This window comes from Vanessa cardui, chromosome 20 (genome assembly GCF_905220365.1).
Source record: "Vanessa cardui chromosome 20, ilVanCard2.1, whole genome shotgun sequence".
Taxonomy (NCBI): Eukaryota; Metazoa; Arthropoda; class Insecta; order Lepidoptera; family Nymphalidae; genus Vanessa; species Vanessa cardui.
In genome coordinates, this window is record NC_061142.1 from 1292294 (window position 1) to 1314532 (window position 22239).

Consider the following 22239-nt stretch of genomic DNA (forward strand, 5'->3'; position numbering starts at 1 on the left):
GTAAAGAACCGTACGGAGAAAGGATTCTCAACGTAATTAGATTTCAAGGAACATTAATAAGATCAGAAACTAACTAATGACGCTCGTAGCGATATTAAAATGACTGTTAGTTTAAATGTGGTCTGGAACTTTTGCCCTATTTTTACTTATTACAGCTAAGGAAATGGACTCGATGCCTTGATTGTTAAATCCATCTCAACGATGTATGATTTTTAATAGAAGCGCTATAGATCCATCACGAGCGAATTAGCCGAGTTTTCGCCTCGAGCCAACTCTCTGTCCGCCGCGACGCGTCCGCCATATTTCAAACGCGTTTGAGATATAGACCACGTTTTATCAATGCATCGTCGCAATGATTTCTATGATTTATAAGTAATTATTATTGCGCTTGTTAATGTCGGTTTCACGGCACATTCGCAACCGTCGCCGAGACAATTTCGTTTTTAATTTATGCGCCATATAGAGATTAGCGTTATTGTGAACGACACTTACGACAAATTAAATCTTAAAAAATCTCCATCATCGCTTCGTTTAAACAAAATAAAATTATACGACAAAGTTTGTTATTAATATATAAATACGTTTTTTATTGTATTTTAACGATTTCACTAATTAGAAATGAGCGACGATTCAATCGCTCCTGTTGAAAGTTACTTAACCTAAAATAGTGGCATCCATTACTACTTATAAACTTTTTAACTACGAGTTGAATGCCCTACAGGCGATCCTGACAGTTTACGTGGCAAGCCCAACCCGGGATAAAATATAGCTCGCGTTCAGACGGACACCGTAGTGCGGGCGGTGGAGGGGGTAGGGGGGGCAGCGGTCCGCAAATAGCTGGCGTCGAGCAAAACAATGCTAGTATGATGTTATGGTGCAGATCAGCGTCGTGGAAATTTTGACTGGTCTAGGACTTTTTGTTGGCTTATATTCATATAATATTACAACGCAGCTCGCTTTTAATTTTTGTATAAAAGCGCACCAATATTTCATTTGATTCCGTCAACACTGTCCCCGGGTACGATGACCGTCTCATAAATAAGATTATCATGGAAACCTATAAAAATTTAAATGCAAGAGTATTTATATTCATTAAATGAGTAACGTTTTGTCGTGGCAACTGTACGCGGATAATAAATATTTAAAGAAAATGTAAACCGGCCTTCGGAAACGAATAACAAGAACAGGTGAAAATAAGCCAGAGCAGGGACCGCGGCCGAAATGGTGAGACGTTTTGTTTGTATTCAGAAATATTTATAACCCGGTTATAACGAGACAAAGAAACATGGATATATCGATGCACTTTATATATATATAATAACGGCCGAGTCGGACAGACGGACGAGCGACAGCCGCGAGACGGCTATAAATAAATAATGCGCCAACATTTTATTATTATCATCATCGGGCACGTGCGACGACATTCCGCCACTCTGCCAGCTTCTGAGATTCTCAAATAAACAGCTTGGGCATGAGCGAATACTAGACGACAAACAGACAAACAAACTATTACAATATTGATACCTGATTTATGCAATAAATACGCATCAAATATTGAATATTTAATCAATATTAATAAATGTCTTAATCAAACAGATGGTTTGATACTTGTGTCTGTATAAGGTACATTCACTTATACTTTCGATCGGACCTAATCAAGTTTATAAACACCCAAACGCCGTTAATTCCGTAACGAGTCCTTTACAATCCTCTGGAGATTTAATCGTCGATCGCGAACAAACTCATTAATCATAAAAGATTATCGCTGAAACGAACCACTAATGCCCAATTAGTGAGTATAAAGATTCAAATGGCGGACCGAGATATAGGTAATTGGAGAAACGTCAACAAAAGTAGGAACTCATTCATGACCTACATAAATAACGAGCTATTAGTCTCTTATTCCGAGCTGTCTCAGTCGCAATCACCTAAGCTACAGCTCGAGCTGAACACAGAATCATCCGTCTAAAATATAGTGGCTTTGATCATCGTCAATATTACCCAGATTGAATTCATTATTATCGAATAGTCGATACACTTCGATGTAGTGGCGTAATTATTTTTGTCGGTGCTATTTACGGTGGCTAGGGTAGTCGCCTCATTGATTATTATTTTAACGGACTATTAAAATTTGATGACCACTTCCACTACGTTCATCTTCGACTCACTACGTATTAGTACTGTTCTCTCGACTATAAAAACTTAAAGCGACGATGGCGACAATTAAATAGAAACTTTAAATATGTTTACAAAAGATTCAATTTCCAACCACATATTTATGCCGTATGATCATTCTCACTGCAATTGCTACACTGAGTGTCGGGGCTAAGCGTCAATAAAAATAGTCGTAAAATCGGTTTCGAGATCGAAAATAAACCCTAAACGCATAACCTTTGGGTCGATAATGTTTACGTTCGGCGCATTCGATATCACGGGAACGTGTGAAATAAAAATCATGCGAATGCACACATTCGTTAAGAATTGACACTTATTAAAGAGGATAATTTTTTTTAATTGGCATGACGACAACGCTTTATTTAGCTGACCACTTGTAGCGTGACATTGTTTGATTTGAAATTCCCTTCGTTGGTTCACGTCAATCATTTTGACACTCTTTGCTTAATGGCCGTTCAGCTGCTTCTTTTTGCCGTATAAAGAATATACATGTATATATATTTGACACGCGCTCCTCGCCTGTAACCTTTCAAGCGATTTATGATTCTCACACGAGACTCCCTTTTAAATACGGATGAACTTATTTTATATCAGGATAATTTTGTGTCATTCTGCAGTTGAGTCAGCAGTAAAATGTCTCGCAGAGAGAAGCTGAGGCGTGTGTCATTAGGGCTGCATTTGAATGATAATTGAATACAAGCGAGTAATATACAGAAGTCAGTTTTGAATTGAAACGAGAAACGAGTCCGTTATCGATGGCCACAAAAAGCATTGTGAGCAAATCATAAGCCGAACCGTTCCAAATTCAAATTGCTCGATTCAGATTTAGAATAAGACTGCGATTGGCCTCCGAGCGCGTGACCAATCGCTAATTAGAAAATGTGTTCGACGATGTGCTTTTACGGAAGCCGATCGCTGTTCTATAATTAAACTTTTAAATTTAATTCGTATTTTTGATTTCGAACGCGCTATTTCCACTTCTGGTGTTACTGTGGCCAGGTTTATTTTATTGTACAAAAAAAAGCGATAGACTCAAGGCGCCCGTTCTTCAACACTCTAAGATTCTCTAGCCAGTGTCGAGTTTCCCATTTTATTTTATAAATATTCAGCGTCATTTTGTTTCTTATCTATTGTTTTTTTAGTTATTCTATATTTAAAACTGTCACATTATACTTTTAATAACTATAAGAGTAACTTGATCGTCTCTACGAGAAGAAAAACTTCTATCAATTGTGTCCAACCCCAATCTCACTCAACTGCAAAATGTACACATACCAAATTGTCTATTCTTATATCCGTGTCGGAAATCAGTCAAGCCTGCCTGGGCGGAAATCTTCCTGGTTTGCCAGCAAATAGCTCCGTGGGGCGCTGCGGGGTGCTGCGGGGCGCTGCGGGGCACTGCGGCCCCTAATGTCACGGAGTGCTGGTTCCGCTGAATAAATACCCGACCGCAAGGATATATTGCACTCTTATAGGATTCAATTTTCTTACGTATGATTGTTGTGACTACGTTGGATTCTTATTTGAAAACACCGGATGTGTCGTGGCTTTCCATACATTATGTATGTTATTATATCCTAACTCGTGTTCTTAATTTCAAATGACTTTATTCATTTTTTACTACACTTAGAAATCTTACCTACTCGACCTTAGAAAAGGATCTTGAACGACTCATTAATTAAGGTCCGAAAACAAATACATATGTTGCAGATTATAAATCCAAACAGTATTTATAAAAAAAAATTTTAAGATATATGTAAGAGTGTCTTCAATTGAAAGGAAAATCGAAACAGTTGATATTATAGACGGTAATATTTTTCTAATGTTGTTATCAATCTTGAATCGGATGAAGACATTGGCGTCCCGCGGTTCTATCTGCGTGTAATGGAACACAGCAGGCTCTCTATTGAACGGAAAGTACCTGCTCATAATGAACAAGCAGGAAAAATGTCCGCAATTTGAAGCTAACGTCAAAATTATAAAGTAAATGTCATATCTTCTTTCACAATCCATGTTTTGATTAATATTCTCCATCAGTATTGCAACTGAGACTCCAATAAATTTCATAGTATTCTTATAAAGGCTTGTCAAATATGTCTCGAGCGAAAATAAGGCACAGTAAAGCAAATGACATACACCAATAGCGTTTATTGCTACAACCATAACCGTAACAGAATAATTTCTTATGAAGGAAATAATTACAGAAAACGCCATGATAATAAATTTCAAGGCATTTACGACTAATTTATTAATAGAATTTTCGCAAAACCTTAGGAGCGTCGTAAACAAACAACCACAACATGGCCAATGGGTGATCGTAAAATTCGTTTCTGCGAGCTGATTGGTAGATATCCAGCCAATAGCAGCACATTATAGATTTAAAAGCGACAGTTTACGACCGTCAGGCGGCGACTTTGCTATTTTGGCGCGAAATTTGTTAGTTCGGATAATTTTACGAGAAAATCTCCAAAGTGGTGTGTGAACTAAAAGTTTTATGAAACCGCGTAGACAAAATATACAATCGAATTTTCAAATAGCATTTATTTTTCCACCAAATCCTATAACTTATCATTAAGATATCAATAAAATACTTAACCATATATTTGTTATTTAAATTATATTCAATATAAATTTTACATGTTTATATATATATTGAAAAAAATACACATCAACGACAGTTCCAATTTACTCGTACAAGCAATGCATAAAATAGGAGATTCTAAGGTAAATTTAGTGACTATAAAGTCATCAGCAGACGGACAGATTGACAAGCCAATATACATGTGAGGACGCGACTTATTGGACGTGATCTTCGGAACATACCAATCAAGATTGCGAACATAATAACAATACGATTTAAAATTCTTTAACTTAAGAATTAAGGATTATTTTCTTTTCTAATTACAAAAGTAAGTCTGATTATATGAAATTTAAAAGATAATTAAAAAGATATAGATAACGCGCTGCTAATATAAGAGATATCATTAATAATTTAAATCTGGTGTCATAAAAACATTGATAAATATAGATTATTACTCAATAACAGGCTGTAAGGCGATAAAAAGGTAGAACTCATTGATTTTCATATAGGATAAATAGTAATTTTAATTAATATAGCTATGTTAATTTTTAAAAATGACATTGATTCTTGTTGTAGTTTCTCAGTAGAATCTGAATCACTTTTTGAACCGGTTGTTGCTTTATATTTAATTCAATGACAATTCCAAATTGCTTTGGAAAAATTACTTAATTTTTTTTTTATTGTAATACCAGGAAGTAGGTAAAGGTTTTATACATATTTATATTTTTTTATTATATTTTATTATATGAAGGGGATGGAATTGTCCCCAGTTTCGTAATCCTACGGCATTGTCAGCGTCACACGCACCGGGACGAATCCGTGACGAATTGTCTCCTATCCCGGACAAATCCCGGGCCCTTATTTTTATTATTTTACTCATACCAGGACCCTTGCCCTGCATTATTCATTGGACTCTGGTCATTATTATAAATTGATTGTTGTGTTAGAATCAACACTGTGTGTGTGACACTGTGTGTAATTGTATATTTTTTTGTATGAATTCATAAATGTGTATGAATTCTTTTTTTTATGTATACAGACATTAAAAATAAAATCTAAGTGTTTCAAATGCTCATGTGAATACGGAGGAATTACTTTATATTTCAAAACAAATACCAACATTAAAATTATGTTCAAATTTTAATATTACAGTAACAGTATTTCTTTAATAAAGATGAAATCAATTTATCGAAAGATTACAATAATTTTGAAACCCTAATATTAGTGCCTTTGGCATTCCCCTAAAAAAAATTACCAGTTAAACACTGGCCTTCACAAATTTCCCGCCAATTATCCTAACCTTACCCCAATCCCGTCGCCCGCGGTTCGCAATCTGCACCCAACGTCAACGACAGACTATAAAAAATAAATAAAATATCAGATTGTCAAACTCATGAAAAGAATCCGCCATGTTTTTGTAGGAATCGTTGTCTATACGCACTGCACGGATACAAGTCATAAACATTACTACTTTATAAAAATGATATTTTTAATCTACATTCAAATTATCTAGCTTATTTATTATTTATCAAATTATCACGTGACATGATATAATTATCTAAATCATGATTTAAAATTTGATTAGTGATAATTTACGTATAATTTAAAAACAAGCTGTACTAATTAATCATTTACGTGTAAGCAAACCCCAGATGTACCGAAATCAGTAGTGCGTGAGGAGCCTAGCGATGGCGGATTGGCGCGAAAGATTATCGCGCGGGGTGCAGTAAGCAGTAAAGAAACAATTTTCCGGCTCTCCCGGGGCTCTGGAATCTGCGACACGATAAAAATACTATATTTTCCTTATAAAATATTCCCTCTTTATTCCAAAACTCCCTTACCACCTTTGAAACGCTTAACGAGTTTATTTCTGTAATGTCTTGAGTTGAATTTAGGGTTGTTCTAAGGATAATCGATATCGATTCTGCTGTAGATAACAGTTTTGTATTTTCATGAGGGTGAGTAATGCTCTGTTATTTTGAAACTTATAATTATATAAAAACAAACTCCGATATTATTTCAAACAGAACATTTTATTGTAATCCGTTCAGAAAAATAAAATTATAAAATTAATTAAAATCACATTGACATACAAGATGGACGTACACCAAATAGCATATTAATTATACATTTACGAGTTAGAATTATGAAAATTATTTTAAAACAAAACCTACCGCGATGCATAGGACCTAACTAAGACATCCAACTACATAATTATATGTTAAAAAAAACTCATATACAGACAAAAAAATAACCATTGAAGGTCAATGACCTCCATCCAAACAGAATCACTAGTTAGGTTTAAAATTATGGCTTTCATGTTAACAATGTGAGAAATAATATATAACACAAACAAAACAATTCAGTCTCAACGCCCAAAAACATCATACCTTCAATATCACTAAACAAACATACAAAAAAAAACGTGGCTGTTTTCACCAATCCTGTAACCCATTCGCGTGAAAAATATGAAACGTCACGTTCCACAGATAATTAATAAACATGACAGTTGGAATCGATTTCAAATATATGCATTCGATTACAGAATTGGGTCGGCATTCGTAACGTAAGGCGAATAATCTGTCGCTGTGAATGTTAACTTTACTAACAAAATGCATCGTGCAGTTACCGATAGTGCAATATCGATTTCAGAATTAATGCAGTGTACAAAAATACAGCAAATAATCTTAACTATTTAAACGTTTATGTCTTATCGAAATAGGGATAGTGTCGGAACCACATTAACGCCACTAATTATATTTAGAAGCATCTAGATTTCTATTCATAACGCACATCCATAATATATCCGATTATTATAATCGCTTGCACTTCAAACGGCAGTCGTGATGGCGGCTCCATGGCAGACTCACGTGCGAAGTGCAATCGATCGCAAACTGGCTAAAATTACACCTAGCGTATACCGAATACGTATTTCCTTTCCTTTAAACTAACTAATTTTAATATTTTTTTTTGTGCTTCTTGTTAGTGAACGCAATCTGTAATTATTATCTATTACGTATATACTGTTTACTAGCCAAACGATAACACTAGTATCTACCACCATTAAAATCAATGACAATAATTTAAAACTCTTAAGTAACTCTTATTATCTCACTTAGGCAAGTTAAAGTTGTATTTTTACGTATACTTCGTTTTCCAATAGTTTCCCAATAACCTAATTAAGTTTTAAACTAAGCTCAGAATTGTAACCGTAGCTTCTAGAAGATTTGTATGGCAATAGTTCTGTAGCCCTCGAGGGAGGGGGTGATTCGAAAGACTTACGCTGTATTTACTGACTAAGAGTTAATTATTAGTATACACATATTACAATCAACGTTATACGTATGTTTTTTTAAATCGTATACATAATTCCGGCGCAAAACAAATTTCGAACATCGGCGCAAATGTTCATCGCGTAACCGAGCGGACGCTCGCTCGGCCCGCCGAGGCGCACCCGTCACACCCCTTCACTGTATCGTGTGATAATTCTTGTTCCAATAATTTAGAATGAATAAAATCAATTTTCAAATGGTACAGTGCTAGAGGTTGGCCAATTGCAAAAACGAAGATTTGATCTAAAGGACACTTAAACTAGCGGGCCGCGCGGAGGCTGCGAGCGCTCGCAAGCTCCGCGCGGGCCGGCGACCTCGAGGGTCTGGCGTACAAGCTAGGGAGGCGGGATATAAACTATAACGCGAGCACCCCCTTAAAGACTTCGTTTTTGCAATGGCCAGACTAAGAGCAGGGGTGCACGAGATAGCTCGTGGTCGAATTGGGTGCTAGCTGGGGATCGCGCCTCTGAATCAGGTGTGATTTGCTATAGGGGGTACTCACGACGTCGGGCGTGGAGGCGCCGTCGTGGCTGCTGTCGGGCGCGGAGCGCGGCTCGCCGTTGGTGTCGGGCGGCCGCGCGGACTCTCGCTCGTCGATCACCAGGTCGATGGGCATCTTGCCCTTCAGACAGCTGATGTAGCGGTGACAGAAGTTGTCGCATAGCTCGTGCACCTGCGCGACAACCAGACAGTTAGCTCCACATCATCTCGGCGATCACATGCACACCTAGACACCTTCAATCATTACAACTACTCCTCTTATATCTAATAGCAGATGGCAGCTCTGAATGGCTAAGCAAAATATCCAAATAAAGACCTCCAACGTTATCATCTAATTGGATATTCGGGCGATAGTTTCGTATCTGCGCTGTTGTACCGGTTTTTATTGTATAACAGATCGAAATAACGAATTCCTAACTAATCAAACAGAATTGATTGCTTTTGATTTATCGACTAATTAATGACACAATCACACATTAACGTAGACGTTAATATTGACGAATGACGACTGTTCGCCGTTACGTAACTAAATACTTATTTATTATGTATTTATTGTAAATTTAGCTGCGATAACTCACAACACTAATATACATAACTAGAGTCATGCGGTTGTTTTTTTGTTTGTGGGATGTTTATGGTGATTCTGAGTCTCCATTCTTGGAGTTCAGCGACACGTCGACTGAACAGCTCGGCGACCTCTGACCTGGTGTCACTTAAAATTAAACAATACAAAAACAAACAAAGAATACACTCCGAGTCGCTTGCGGACCAACTGACGGACGCGTCGTAAAAAAAAACTTATTCCAAAAGTAAATATATTTTTTCCATTCGTCTAATAAAATTCGACCCCCGACAGTGGGGTATTAATTTTTACGTCGAGGCCTTATAAATTTTCATAGGCATAATTAACTTAGAAATTAACATAAGGCAATAAAACAGCTAACGAAATTTTTAGATAACGTTTACACGGTGAAAAGTAATAAAATGGCGGCAGGTGGGAGTTCGCGTTTTGAAAAAAGAAAAAACAAAAAAAGGTCACGACACGAATCGTCTTGGCGGATTTGAAAATAGAACGCATCTACGGAAGCGGAAACGATGCTACCCGCCGTTGACAGCTAATTATGTCTTTGGGATAGTAATTTCCTAATCGACAACTTTCGTAAAAATCATAGAACTTCTGACGTCAGTTTGAAATATTAGCACAGATTATGTAAATCGTGTTACGTCATTTTATTTTTTAATTTGTAAGCAAGGAACAGGTGGTTATGAGCTTTATTTAGCGTAATTTGAATTTTACAACTGGCTAGATGTTGATAGCTGTATTTATGATACCCGAGTTCGTATCTAAAACATAAACAGTTAAATATAACTAATATCTGTCAATAATGACACTGCCGGCGAGGTCAAAGTAAATGACTTATTTTAACGCTACGGAAAATAGGGAATTTACCTTTTTTCCGGTTTTGATTTTTGTCTGATTCAAGGAAAATTTCTAAGTTACTACGATATTATTTACTTCGACCGTTAAGGAAAATCGAGTTTATGCTTTCAAAACCCTTTTTGGGTATTGGTAATGTTTGACAGTAAGTCGCTTAAGCTTTTTTAAAAAATAAAACTTCGTTCGAATTTCAAATTCCCGAACAAAATAAACATACCATTTACAACGAAATTAATTCCCATAATCCGTCGTCTTTGTGACCGATGCCCAATCTATTCTTAACCAGAGAAAGCGACAAAGATGACATCGTAACTCTTCGTATATCCAAATTTGGGATTGCTGCTGCATCGGCCGATAAACGTTACAACTCATTCTCGCATCACGGAAATATAATCCCTAAGTTTAATCATTATAGTGTCATATTCCCATAAAAATAACGTACCGATACGATCGTTCGGGTGAAATGTTGATGTCTTTAATGAGATATTACGGCATTCCGGGCCCCGGCTCCGAGCCGATTATCGTTACGAACATCGAACTCTTTCCAGAAATTTAAATTTGGAACCCGGATTGAGATATGGAGTGTTTCTGAACGAATTCTTATTTTTTAATTTGAAACGTGATATATAATGGCAGTTCGTTGACGTTCCGTTCTGCCACGGAGACGTTCTTTCGGTATTTGAAATTTAAAACTATTCTATCTTGGCTAATAACTTTTTTCTTTAATGTTGATTAATCGTTTTTGTGATTGGCCAGGTATGCGCGTAGAATTCTTAACTTTTTTTTAAAGAGGGCTCTGTCAGAGAGTGCCAAAAGCGTGGGCCGCATAAAACCAGCTTAGCAATGTATGCCACGGCCGATTCGCGATTAAAGTTTTTTTTTCATATAATAAGCCACTTCCCGCGCTAATGCGGTCTGTGGGTGTGACTAGGCAGTAGGTAAAGTAAATTGGTCCGTAATATATTAAAAACTAATACACTCCAATCAAGCGCGCGGACATTTGTAATAATTTATTCGAATTTCGAGACGTTCCATTATCTTCTGTCATAATGCCGTGACAGCCCAGTGATTAAAAGAATCATAACCAATTATTATTGAGTTCAAACCGTGGTTAAGTATATCGAAAAAAAAAACCTCGCTTGGGAACCTATGGGTACCCAACAACCCGCATTGAAACAGTGTGTTGGAGTTAACTCCAAACTTCCTCAAACCAGTGCAGATCTATGCCCAGCGGTGGTGCATTATAAGGCGGTTACATTTTGCTTCTGTCATAGCCGTTAACGTACAATGTTTATAAACATAAATAAATTAACCATCTTTAATGGAAAATCGACTTGTTTACGTAAAAGAGCTGATGTTAAAACTCGTTTCGTTCTATTTATTACAAAGTCCGTATTGTCGTATATGTTAATTTAATTATACATCACGATAATTATACATTTAAGTTTAAAATATGCGTAAGTCGAATGCATACGCAGATGCAAAGAACGCATCGGCCGACAGTTCCGATCGGAGCCCATCGCTTCGGTCCTTTTATACGTTTTGGCGCCTTTTTATTTCTTTTTAATTTAAATAAAACCTGAACCAGCATTCAAATGAGGTCCGATTGGTTCGCACCTCACTCCGCCGAGATAACGTTTCTAGGTTTCGAATTAACTATTTTAATCTCAACGAAAAAAAAAAAATCGTTCGATCTACAATGTTCGCGTTTCAACTTTGGCATTTAATCCGAGCCTCTAATTAAAACCTTTTCGGTCAATCAATGCGAAAGTCGACGGAGAAATCGTGTCGCACTATCGAGTTAATGTGCGTTGTTAAAGTTATAAAACTCGGTAACGTCGTAAAGGGTCCCCGGTTCGAGGCCCGTAAACCAACAAATCTGACCTACATCGTAAATCACTTAGCCACGTTCTCACAGATAAGGTTTATGAGTTAAGAACAAAATATGAAAATAAAAGACTCATTCAGTAATCAGTTAGAGTCACAACGACCGTTTAGTAATTATATTTATTTAAAAAAAAGTTTTTATATATTGTCTTTATATAGGTACGTCGTGGCCATATTTCAGTGGAGTTTAAAAAAAGAAATAAATCTAATAAAGGTCGATATTACCGCAGGAATCCGAGCGTCTACCACATAACGTAATTAGGGAACAGTCACTCGTCGACTACATAAAAAACCTGCTGGTAGGGACCAATCACAGTCGATCGAGCGACCGAAAAAGACCCATGATTCGAATTTCGAACCCGATGTGACCGCCAGCGGCCATGTTTAAAAAATATTAAAAGCATAAATCAAAAACGTTATTGGATATTTTTTAATGTTGATATAATTGTGTTCGTTAAAACGAGTACCTAACTATATGAATTTTAAGTGAGTTTTTTTCTATAAAAATCGATGTCATTTATTTATAATGCGATGTTTTTAGTAATTTATTCCTATAAGAGTTTTGTTATTCAATCTATGTACAGGTTCCATATACAAGTGAGGCAACTAAACGCATACCCATTGTGCTCGTTTGGGTGTTTTTTGTACAGCTTTTAATTATTATTTAAGATCCGAAGACATCACCTGTGAGCGGTGTGTAGTGAAGCGGAAATGGCTCCAACTAACGGGATGTTTTTTCTTCGATTTTATTTCGACAAAAACTACGAACGAAAATAGAAGTTGACGTGTATAGGATATGAGCACAGGGTAAAAAACTGTTTTTTTAAACCCATATAGGTACGTGTAACTGACAAACAATCGCGCGTCTCGTAACGGGCTCGTGAAATTTGAATTAGTTAGTGCGCGTATTCGTCGAGTATCAAGACTATCTCCGCGCATTCCCCGCGGTCACACCGAGAGTCATTGCATCGAACCATTTCTGACTCGCGCCGAGCCCGCGGCTCGCCGGTATTTTGAATTTCGAACTTCTTATTTTTATTCTTTTAAATGGCCTTTATCTCGCCCTCCGGCCATCGATTCGTAGACGTATCACATTTCGGGTTATCTCGTTACAGAGCTCTTTGTTCTTTCTTACCTATACATGCTTTTTTAACCAAAAATTTACCGGTTCCGAACGCTAGGTACCTCGGTATCGGCGCCAGGTATTTCATAAGTATCTGTGGGAGCGTTGCGCGTATCTAGTTTCGAGATCGCCTCTATACAGGCGGAACTAGTTTCTTAAAAACGTGACTGTAATATTGACAAGTCGGATTAATTCCGTGTTGCCGTAACTCACGGACGGATGGACATATGAATTTCATACGTCTAATTAATGTCTATACGCGTGAATCGGCCGATTTGATTGCGGACGACAAAAAGCCCGGGTCCCGCCGCGTTACCGTTACCCGTCCGAGGGTATAATGACGCGAATTGGCGATGCGACACACGCAAGAACTCGGACCGGTCTCGAACGGAACGAGCCGAAATCGGAGATAAGGGAAAAACAAACATACGAATGCGAGCGCGCTCCCATTCACGGCCCGAACACCTGACCGGCCGCGCTGACCCGCGAGCGCCGCGCTACTCCGCTGCCGAACTAGGATACGGCGAATTTGAATATGGAATAGCGATCGGCGCGCCAGAATAGAAATTCGGTTGGCGATTTGCTATTTGCGACTTCGACGGTCGTTTCTATGAACTAAAACATTCGAAGTTCGAACATTTAAAAATCGAACAGTATTAAAAGTATGGCCGGTTGGCGGTGTGCGTGCGCCAGTTGCGTGAGATCGATACGTTATCTCGATTCAAAATCGATACCCGAGCCCTCGGATAATCGAAACGATATCGCCGGACAATGTTAGGTGATATTTTCCTTTCGGGACCGGTTCTAAGACGAATCGAAGTGTATTCTCTTATAAATAAACATTAAGAACACTTACTTTTTCTAATTCTAATAGGTGAAACCGTAGGACCTGTATCGCTTGCACCATCTGGAAAGAAGAAGAGCGTTAGTTAAAATCGTTTTCTTTATACAATATATATTATAGCGTCATAGCTGAGCAGCGGGCTCAATCAGACAAAGGCAGGTCGACAACAAAGAGCTGGACGAAGCACAACGAAGCCCCGCTGTGCCTAGGGATGGCTCGCTATCGATATTTATTCTACGATTGAGAAAATGTTTGTTAACAATAATTTTAGTATTACACATTCTATATTAATAATTCATGTTTATTTAACTAAATGTGGGTTGTTATGGTTCGCAAATAAACGCACCAGTAGGTTGTGATACATTCTTATAAACATATGATGTTTATTAACATTTTGCGCGAGATGATTCACTGTTACTACTAAACATCTCTCATGCCTCCTGTTGCTATCCCACTTCTGGGATAAGACTCATTTTTGAGAAGATAGCTAGAACTGGTCATCATAAATATTAAATTACAACCGGGATTTATATTGACAGATTCTAGCCTCGTAAATAACAATAAAATCGATTAAATTAAAAAAGCAATTATTCGATTAAAAAAGTCGATGCAGTTCCGTCAGAGCGGTTCAACTTCTGACACCTAAATAATATAATAAGGAGAGACAGAGAGGCTATTTACATACGCACTCGCGATCGTAATCGTGATTCTGTTTGAAGATCTAATCGGAGTTTTTTTAAATCGATACCTATCTCAAAGGCGAGTTAATGCCGTTTTAATAGCTCCATGATTTGTTTCTGATTGCCGAGACGTGCGCCGCCTTCCAGAATATTCTTCAATTCAACCTTTTGATTGATGGTGCTTTATTAGTTTACTGTATTACGTTTAAATACCGGAAATGGCGGAAGTATTATATATTATAGTTATTAGCGACGCTATTGTTTTAACTGACAATTTAGAAATCAAAATGATACTCGAAATTGATTTAAAATTGTTTATAAGTGTAAATATAAGAAAACAATTAATACGCATTTATTGTACTTAATATTTAGATTTATATGAAGACCACCCGTTTTATTTACACAAGTGCATTTAAGCATTTTTTCAACCAGGATGACATAACATGTGCGAAGCTGTATCAATTAGACGCCACCCCCGTTCGTTTGCACAGGCGCGTGACAGACGCACAGATAAAAATATGTTGACACTATGTCATAGATACGTGTTCATTGTGACCTTTATTGCATTGAACATAAGGACGATAATGGGTTTCGTGTGGAGCTAGTGAGATGTTTGCCGTGTTTGAGGGAGGCTCCGCAAACATTATGAACGCAGTCCAATCTGTTTGCCTGACAAGCCACTTATACGCTACCGTCTCAAGGTACACGACAGAGTGAAAACATGTAAAAATGTCTCGGAAAAACACCTTATTACGAGACTCCCGAAAAAGTATGTTTTCAGGATTCATGCTGGTCCGTGTATTTATTGCTCTATAACTATTAAATGCCTGAACATATTTGAAGGTATGGGGTATCGTTAGAATCCTTATATCATCCCGAATGTCACTAACTATAATATATACTAATATTATAAATGTGAAAGTAACTCTGTCTGTTTGTCGCTCTTTTACTACCAAACCGCTGAACCGAATTTGATGAAATTTGCTATGAAGCAAACTCTAACGTTAAGGAAGGACATAGGCTATTTTTTGCCTAACACATGACAACCTAAGCACCTAAAATACGATTGAAGCCGCGGGCCACAACTAATATAATATATTCTACAATGAAGTTTCGATAAAATTGGAAAAGGTACATCACTATTTATAATTTCTAAGAGTCATGTTTCTCGGATCATTTAAATCATTTGATAGGCTACTTATGTATTAATTTCGTCGATCAAAAACCGTAATGATAACAAGGATTAGTTATATTTAATAGTTTTAAATAAACATGGACATTTTTTCGACCCCGGGCCGAGCGGATTTATTATGGCCATAAATACACCATAGAGTGGACAGAGAAGCTATTATGTTTACAATCAAAAGAATTTTATTATAAATTATTAAAAAAAATGCGTTATTTGTTCCTCTATTTGGTTAATTAAATGTTAAGTAACTTAATTATCAAATGAATTAAAATGTATACCTAATGTTATCTATTTCAGTTTTTAACTAACTTCAAAACTGTCTGCTGATTTAATTGTCACTGTCCTCGAAAACACTCCAACGTGGACACCCTGTAATGTAACTCTCTGTTTACTCAAACCACATCTGTGTTTGTTCAGTCACGGCTCCGCTTAGCACCATCAAGGGTCCAGGCAAACATGCCTCCATCTCATTAGTAATTCATATCAAGTTTGTTTTCTAAATGCCTTAATTTTATTCGCAATTCGTAAAAAGTACTAAGTCCATTTCAGTGGAAATTGGACTTAGATGATTTGAAATTTTATTTTGTACCATATACTCCTACTATAATTATACTAATTGAGTAGGAACACATAAACTATGTAGGCTTTGATTTTCATTATGGATTTTTGAAAAAATGGCGACTTGATTGACGTTTTTATTTTAAATGATTGTACCTAATTAAATTTATACCTTTTTGTTATTTGTAAACTAAGTAAACTATCTATCTATATAATCATCATCAAATCAGCTAAAAAAACTTCTTACATCGTCAACAATGTAAATGTACAATGCCGTAATTTTTCAACACGTCACAATGCACCCAAACGAAATAACTAAAGCTCATTACGCATCGACACATTGCAGGCGACGGCGACTGCAGCGCGAGTTGAAGTGCAAACAGATCTGTCAGTTGCGTTAAAACAACACCTTGGGCGAATTCATTAAGTGAATCGAATTATCGAAAACGGGTTCCGTATACAATTCACTCATAGAAATACAGCTTATAAAAGTTTAAAGTGTGATCGAGATTAAATTAATTTAAGATTGTAAAGATTGTCACTGGTCCTTTTAAATAGACAAATACTGTAAACAACAATAGTATTAAAGGTGGTCAAATGTTGACGTTAATATAGCTAAATTAATCATCCATCAGATTCTTTACAACTCGATCAAATCAAATTAAAACTATATATTTTTTTCCAAATTTAAATTGGACACGTTGCGTGCCGATGGAACGGTTCAATTTCGTTGACAGCAACAAACAGCGCATGAGTAATTACACGGGTACACCGCAAGATGGCGCCTTTTCAACCGTGTGGAATTACTACGAGTGTCTTTTCAAAAGATTCCATTGAAAACTAAAATAACATCAATTGAATAGCAGTAAACAAGTAACAAGAGCCACTTCCTAAAATAACCCCCGGCGGCTTTTATTTAAAAGACAAACCGACACGAATTACAGCTTTCAAGAGGTTTTTGCAACGAGTTAATAAGGAGAGATATAAATCAACATGAACTCCATCTTATAATAATTTAAGTGGACCCAAACGTGTGATGCTTCTTTCTCTTTTGTATTCCTTTAGAAGAGCGTGACAGACTGACGAATAGATAGAGATCCTGAATAGTTATGTTGACGGTACTTTTTAATTGATTAATTACCTCGAATGTAATGCAATGATAAGGCCAATACCGTCATACTCCAGTACTATCTCTCCCAGATAAGTCACATGTGGGCCCCAGTGGCACCACGTGACATACTCCGACGAAAACATAAAAATTCAACGTTGAGTTTGTTCAGCGCCCGGATGTGCCTGAGCTTGTTTGACTTCGTTATCTGAAGGTTCACGAGCGTCAATGACGATTATCTCCGGCAGGTAACCTGACGTTACACTTTACGGTGTCACGGCTCGCTACTGTTTGAAACTTTCAAATCTTGATTTACGTGCGCACTCGAACAATTCGTTATTACCAGAAGCGAGTTTCGGGGCAGATATTTTTAATTAATATATCATTAACCTGTCGACGAGTTATAATCGACATCGTTAACGAAATTTAGGAGATTCATTAAGTCCACACACACGTAGCGGCCGATGGGAGTCGGGCTGATTCGATTAGAGCAATCTGAACAGAGTCAACATCGCCGCGGCCGGCAATTCGTAATGCCTTAGATTTTATTTGTTAAAAATCGGTTAAGTATCCGTGTCGGGCGGCTGCGGTGGGTGGCCGCCATCTTCTTTTTGTTTCGCTTTTTGTCCACTAGCCACGGGAGACGCTGTGCGATTCAGCGTTTTATGAGTGACAATATACATACGGATGGATATTTTTTCCATATCGTTCGTTCGTTTCGTTATTCCGAGAAGCCTCGTTTACCTGCGGTTAATTTTAGACAGGTCTTTAACTAATCAAGTCGTAAATTATTCGGTCGCCGGAGACGCGAACTATAAAATGTTCACTACTTTATGGCGTATTAAACTGGAGCCGTTTATTTATCTTTGGGGGACGAAGGACATAATAAAATTGTGGGATACTTACTAATGAGTCGACCTCTGGGTCCGCTATGTAATAAGGTTTCTCTTGACGTATCTGTGGATAGAAAAAGCTTGTTAATAACGCACGCAATACAATAAAAACATAACACCTTACCCCTACTCGTACACATAACATCACCGGCATAAGAGGAGGGATGAATGGGTGATCTTATGAGTAGTAAAGGGACACAAATACTAATGTCATTTTGGCATTTATAATATTAAAGATAGAACGAGGATATGAAAGGACGGACAGTCATCAGCTGACTCAGTAAGCAGACGAGATTACCGATTAAATTTCAAACAAAGTCAGCATCCTGTTATAAACGGGAACGCATTCGACACCCAATAAAATAAAACAACGTTCGAATACACGCAAATACGAAAAACACATTCTAGACTAAAGGGGGTAACGCGAAGCTAATAAAATGTCCGCTTCGCTGCGCCCGCGCAGTCATAGACTAAATGAAGGTAGAACATTTTATCGCACCGTAACCAAGTGCGATGATTACATTCCACAAATCATGGCAAAAGTGGTCCCGTCCATGTCATAAACAAGTTACAGCAAGTCTCATTAAACTTTAACATGTGGCCCCGTTTGAAACGAGTTTTTTTTTTTTAATTAAAAATGTTGCAGCCTTCTTTACAGCTTCCAAGATTAAATAAATATAATTACTTAACTTATTTATTTAGATATGAGTTTGTGTTATACATGTACAATATTAATAGTAAAAAAAAATGTATTAAATGTAAACAGTTTTCTATAATCTTTTACGACATGAGAATATTTTTTTTTTTCAAGTTTCACCTTTGCTTGACCGGAAATGCGATGCTATCACGCATCTATGCACCGTGCCCGGATTATAAATGGCTCTCTATTTTTATAAAAAGCGAATTCTATGAGAACAAATGAAAAAAGGTGATAAATAAAAATACTAGAAAGGTCGACTAATGTTTCGCTATTAATATACTTCATAGCGATTGCATTCGATATTAGCAAAATTATAACTTTCGTTAATAATTGTGAATCATATATTACTTGCAATATTTGTGGCTGTAGTATTTATTCATCTACTTATATCGACCTGCCAGGCATCGCAAGTACAATTTATTAAAATAGATTTTATTTTTTTTGTAAATAACTTAGACCCTCTAGAATAATGTCTTTTTCTTAATTATCTAATTAGTAATTAGATACTATGTCGACATAATAATTTAGCATTTATACAAGTGAGTTTAATTACAGGGTCTACCTTCGATTTTAAATATTTAGCTGTTTTTGTTAGTATGGCTTTGTTTTAGCCTATCTGTATATTTTATACCACAAAAGATAACATTATACATACATTTATACATTATTAAATATATATATTTTTAATTATAAATTATACGCAGATAAAAACTCAAAAACATAAATTTGATCATAAAAAATTAATCTATTATTTTTAGTTGCTTTTAAATCAAAAAACTATCCAAAATATAATGTATATAATGATCTATAACATACATGTAGCTTTATTTAGTTCACCAGCCCACTATTAGTAATACCCTGTAATCATGGTGGAATTATGCTTTGGTCACATCTCGATAACCAATCTGAAGGCATGAGGTCACGGCCCCTCCTCCGCCTGCGGGGAGGAAGTCCCTCATTTTTGGGACCACCGACCCGTAAACCCCCACATTTGGACAATTAAATGCTAATCAGATACTTATATGAACATATATACTGATATAGGAAAAGATGTTTACATTGTATCTTAGTCAACTCGTTCTTAATTTAAAATTTAAAAAATAAACTTCTTCTTTCTTATTAATCTACACATAGATTACAGTGGAGTTGATATTGGTTTATTTTAATTTTGCACGGTATTTTAACTGTAAATAGTTACCTTAATTATGTATGTAAGTTTTATATCGTCGGTACGCCTTGTTAGTTAAATTCGATAGAATCTAAATTCCCAAGCATTTGTTGTTTTACATATAATTAAATTTCGTTAAATGACGATTCAAAATCGCTTGGAAGATTTAAAGTATAATTTTATTTGGGTTTAATTTACCTAAAGTTAAGTAAAATTTTGACTTATCTGATCGTAATTATAATAAATAATATCTTTGTCTGTGTGTCAAAATATCCGTGTGTTTGTAGTATTGTTATTATTATCTTTTGAATTCAATCGAACGAGATATTTGATAGCAGAGGATTTTAAATGCTTTGTATTTTGGATCAAGTTTAAATGAGTTATGTATTCTGGTATATATGCACATGTGTGTAAGCTAAAGGCACTTCAACGGAGGTAAGTTTTGATTTTGAACTCTTTGTTATAGTGTCCGTAAGTTGAATAATAAAAACTTTAGCTATAATATTTATGTCGTTTTAAAATTGAACTTGTGACGAGTAAAAGTTAACACAGAGGCTTTTGTGATTTCGTCATCTTTGTTCTAGCTGGTCGTTTGATTAAATAAAGAGCTCGATGTTTTTATTTTATGACCAATCGTTAAAAAGAACATAACAATCAACACTACAGTAACTTTTGACTCGCCCTAAATAATTTTCGTCCGACAATTGTCATTTCGCTACGTGTACCTGGGTCCTGGGCCCATTGTGCACTTTCAGACGAAACGCATTGTTCGTGTAATTGAATAAATGCCTTCATGTAAGCGGCTTTGTTCATCTCCCTTCGAGTTAAGCGTGAGGATATCTTGATGGGATCGTCGTAACTTTCCGCACAAAACTGTTCGCCATCGTCGTTGGACTTTTAAGTAAATTTCGGCGCAGCCTCCTCGACTACCTGTCTGAATTAAAACGCGGAACCCGTCATTAAATCCATAAAATCATAATCGAATGTCCGAGGAATGTGGACATTACGCAACCGATTGATATTAAACTCTGTTTAACACAGATTAAAGCGCATAATGAAACGACCGTTTAACCGGTACTTATTACCATACATATCGGCCGTCCGAGTATCAAAATCGCTACCATACGTGGTACCCTGTAATTTATAATAAAAAATCTATTTATAAGATAAAATAAAGCATCGAGTGGCTACCTAAGATGTCCGGCGATCGATCTCGGCGGACTTTTAATAAATCAACCGTTTCGAGCCATTTTGACGCTTGTCAAAAGCGATCATATGATTTAGATTTGGTCGCCGTGTCCCCGCGCTTAATTATTCTATAATGCGTAAAGGTTGAATTTTGTAATTTAGTTTCGAGTCGCCTCCTATTTTTTAATATCTCTTGTGCGATCGACGGCAGGCAGGTGATTTAAACTTTTTTTTGATAAATTTTTGACCTAAAAAAAGCGAAGCGAGCTATACGGCTACTGAAGTAGTTCATGTTCTAAATTATAGTGTATTAATATTGAAGTATTCTGTTACGAAACGTATCGTGGTGTGCGCGTGCGCCGCGGTCACGTGGCGCGAGGGCGCTCCGTCGCGGCGCGGGAGTGCTGGAGACTCGCGACTCGGGCGCATAATCACCGGTGAGGACAACGACGTGCGAATGTATATATTTCAGGCGCTTTACTGCCGCCATAAAGGCACGTAATGAACGAACGCCTTTATGGTACACTTGTAAACGTCAGATATCACTCATTTCTCCTCCGGCTCAAACAAAAAATGCCATAAATATTGCTTAACAAAACGACTCCTACTGAATATTGTGGCCATAAACTTGAGCTCAATAAATTGAGGTTCGGTTGTTTAAGTTTTGTTCGGGTCCACGATAAAATTAAAAGAACTCAGACGTGGGACGGAACGGGACCTTTTGTTTGCTTAACCCTCGTGTCGTCTGCGCCATAAATATGTAAATGATAGAAAACTATTCATAACTAACAGGAATTCATAAATATCTCGCCGTTGTCCTTTCGTACAGGTAAAGTTAATAGTATGCGCCGGCCGGGAACACGCCTGCCCTACA

At 36.8% G+C, this 22239-nt stretch overlaps 1 protein-coding gene across 6 annotated transcripts in view; it reads right to left on the reverse strand.

Moving 5' to 3' along the window:
• Window positions 1-22239, reverse strand: part of LOC124538672 (homeobox protein homothorax) — a 243659-nt gene that overhangs the window by 186432 nt on the left and 34988 nt on the right. For all 6 annotated transcript variants that reach the window (XM_047115812.1, XM_047115815.1, XM_047115811.1 and 3 more), the window contains exons 4-6: window positions 18323-18373; window positions 13894-13944; window positions 8591-8761 (exon numbers count right to left, since the gene is read on the reverse strand). In XM_047115812.1, the coding sequence (XP_046971768.1) occupies window positions 8591-8761; window positions 13894-13944; window positions 18323-18373 (273 nt within the window). The remainder of the gene's footprint in view (window positions 1-8590; window positions 8762-13893; window positions 13945-18322; window positions 18374-22239) is intronic.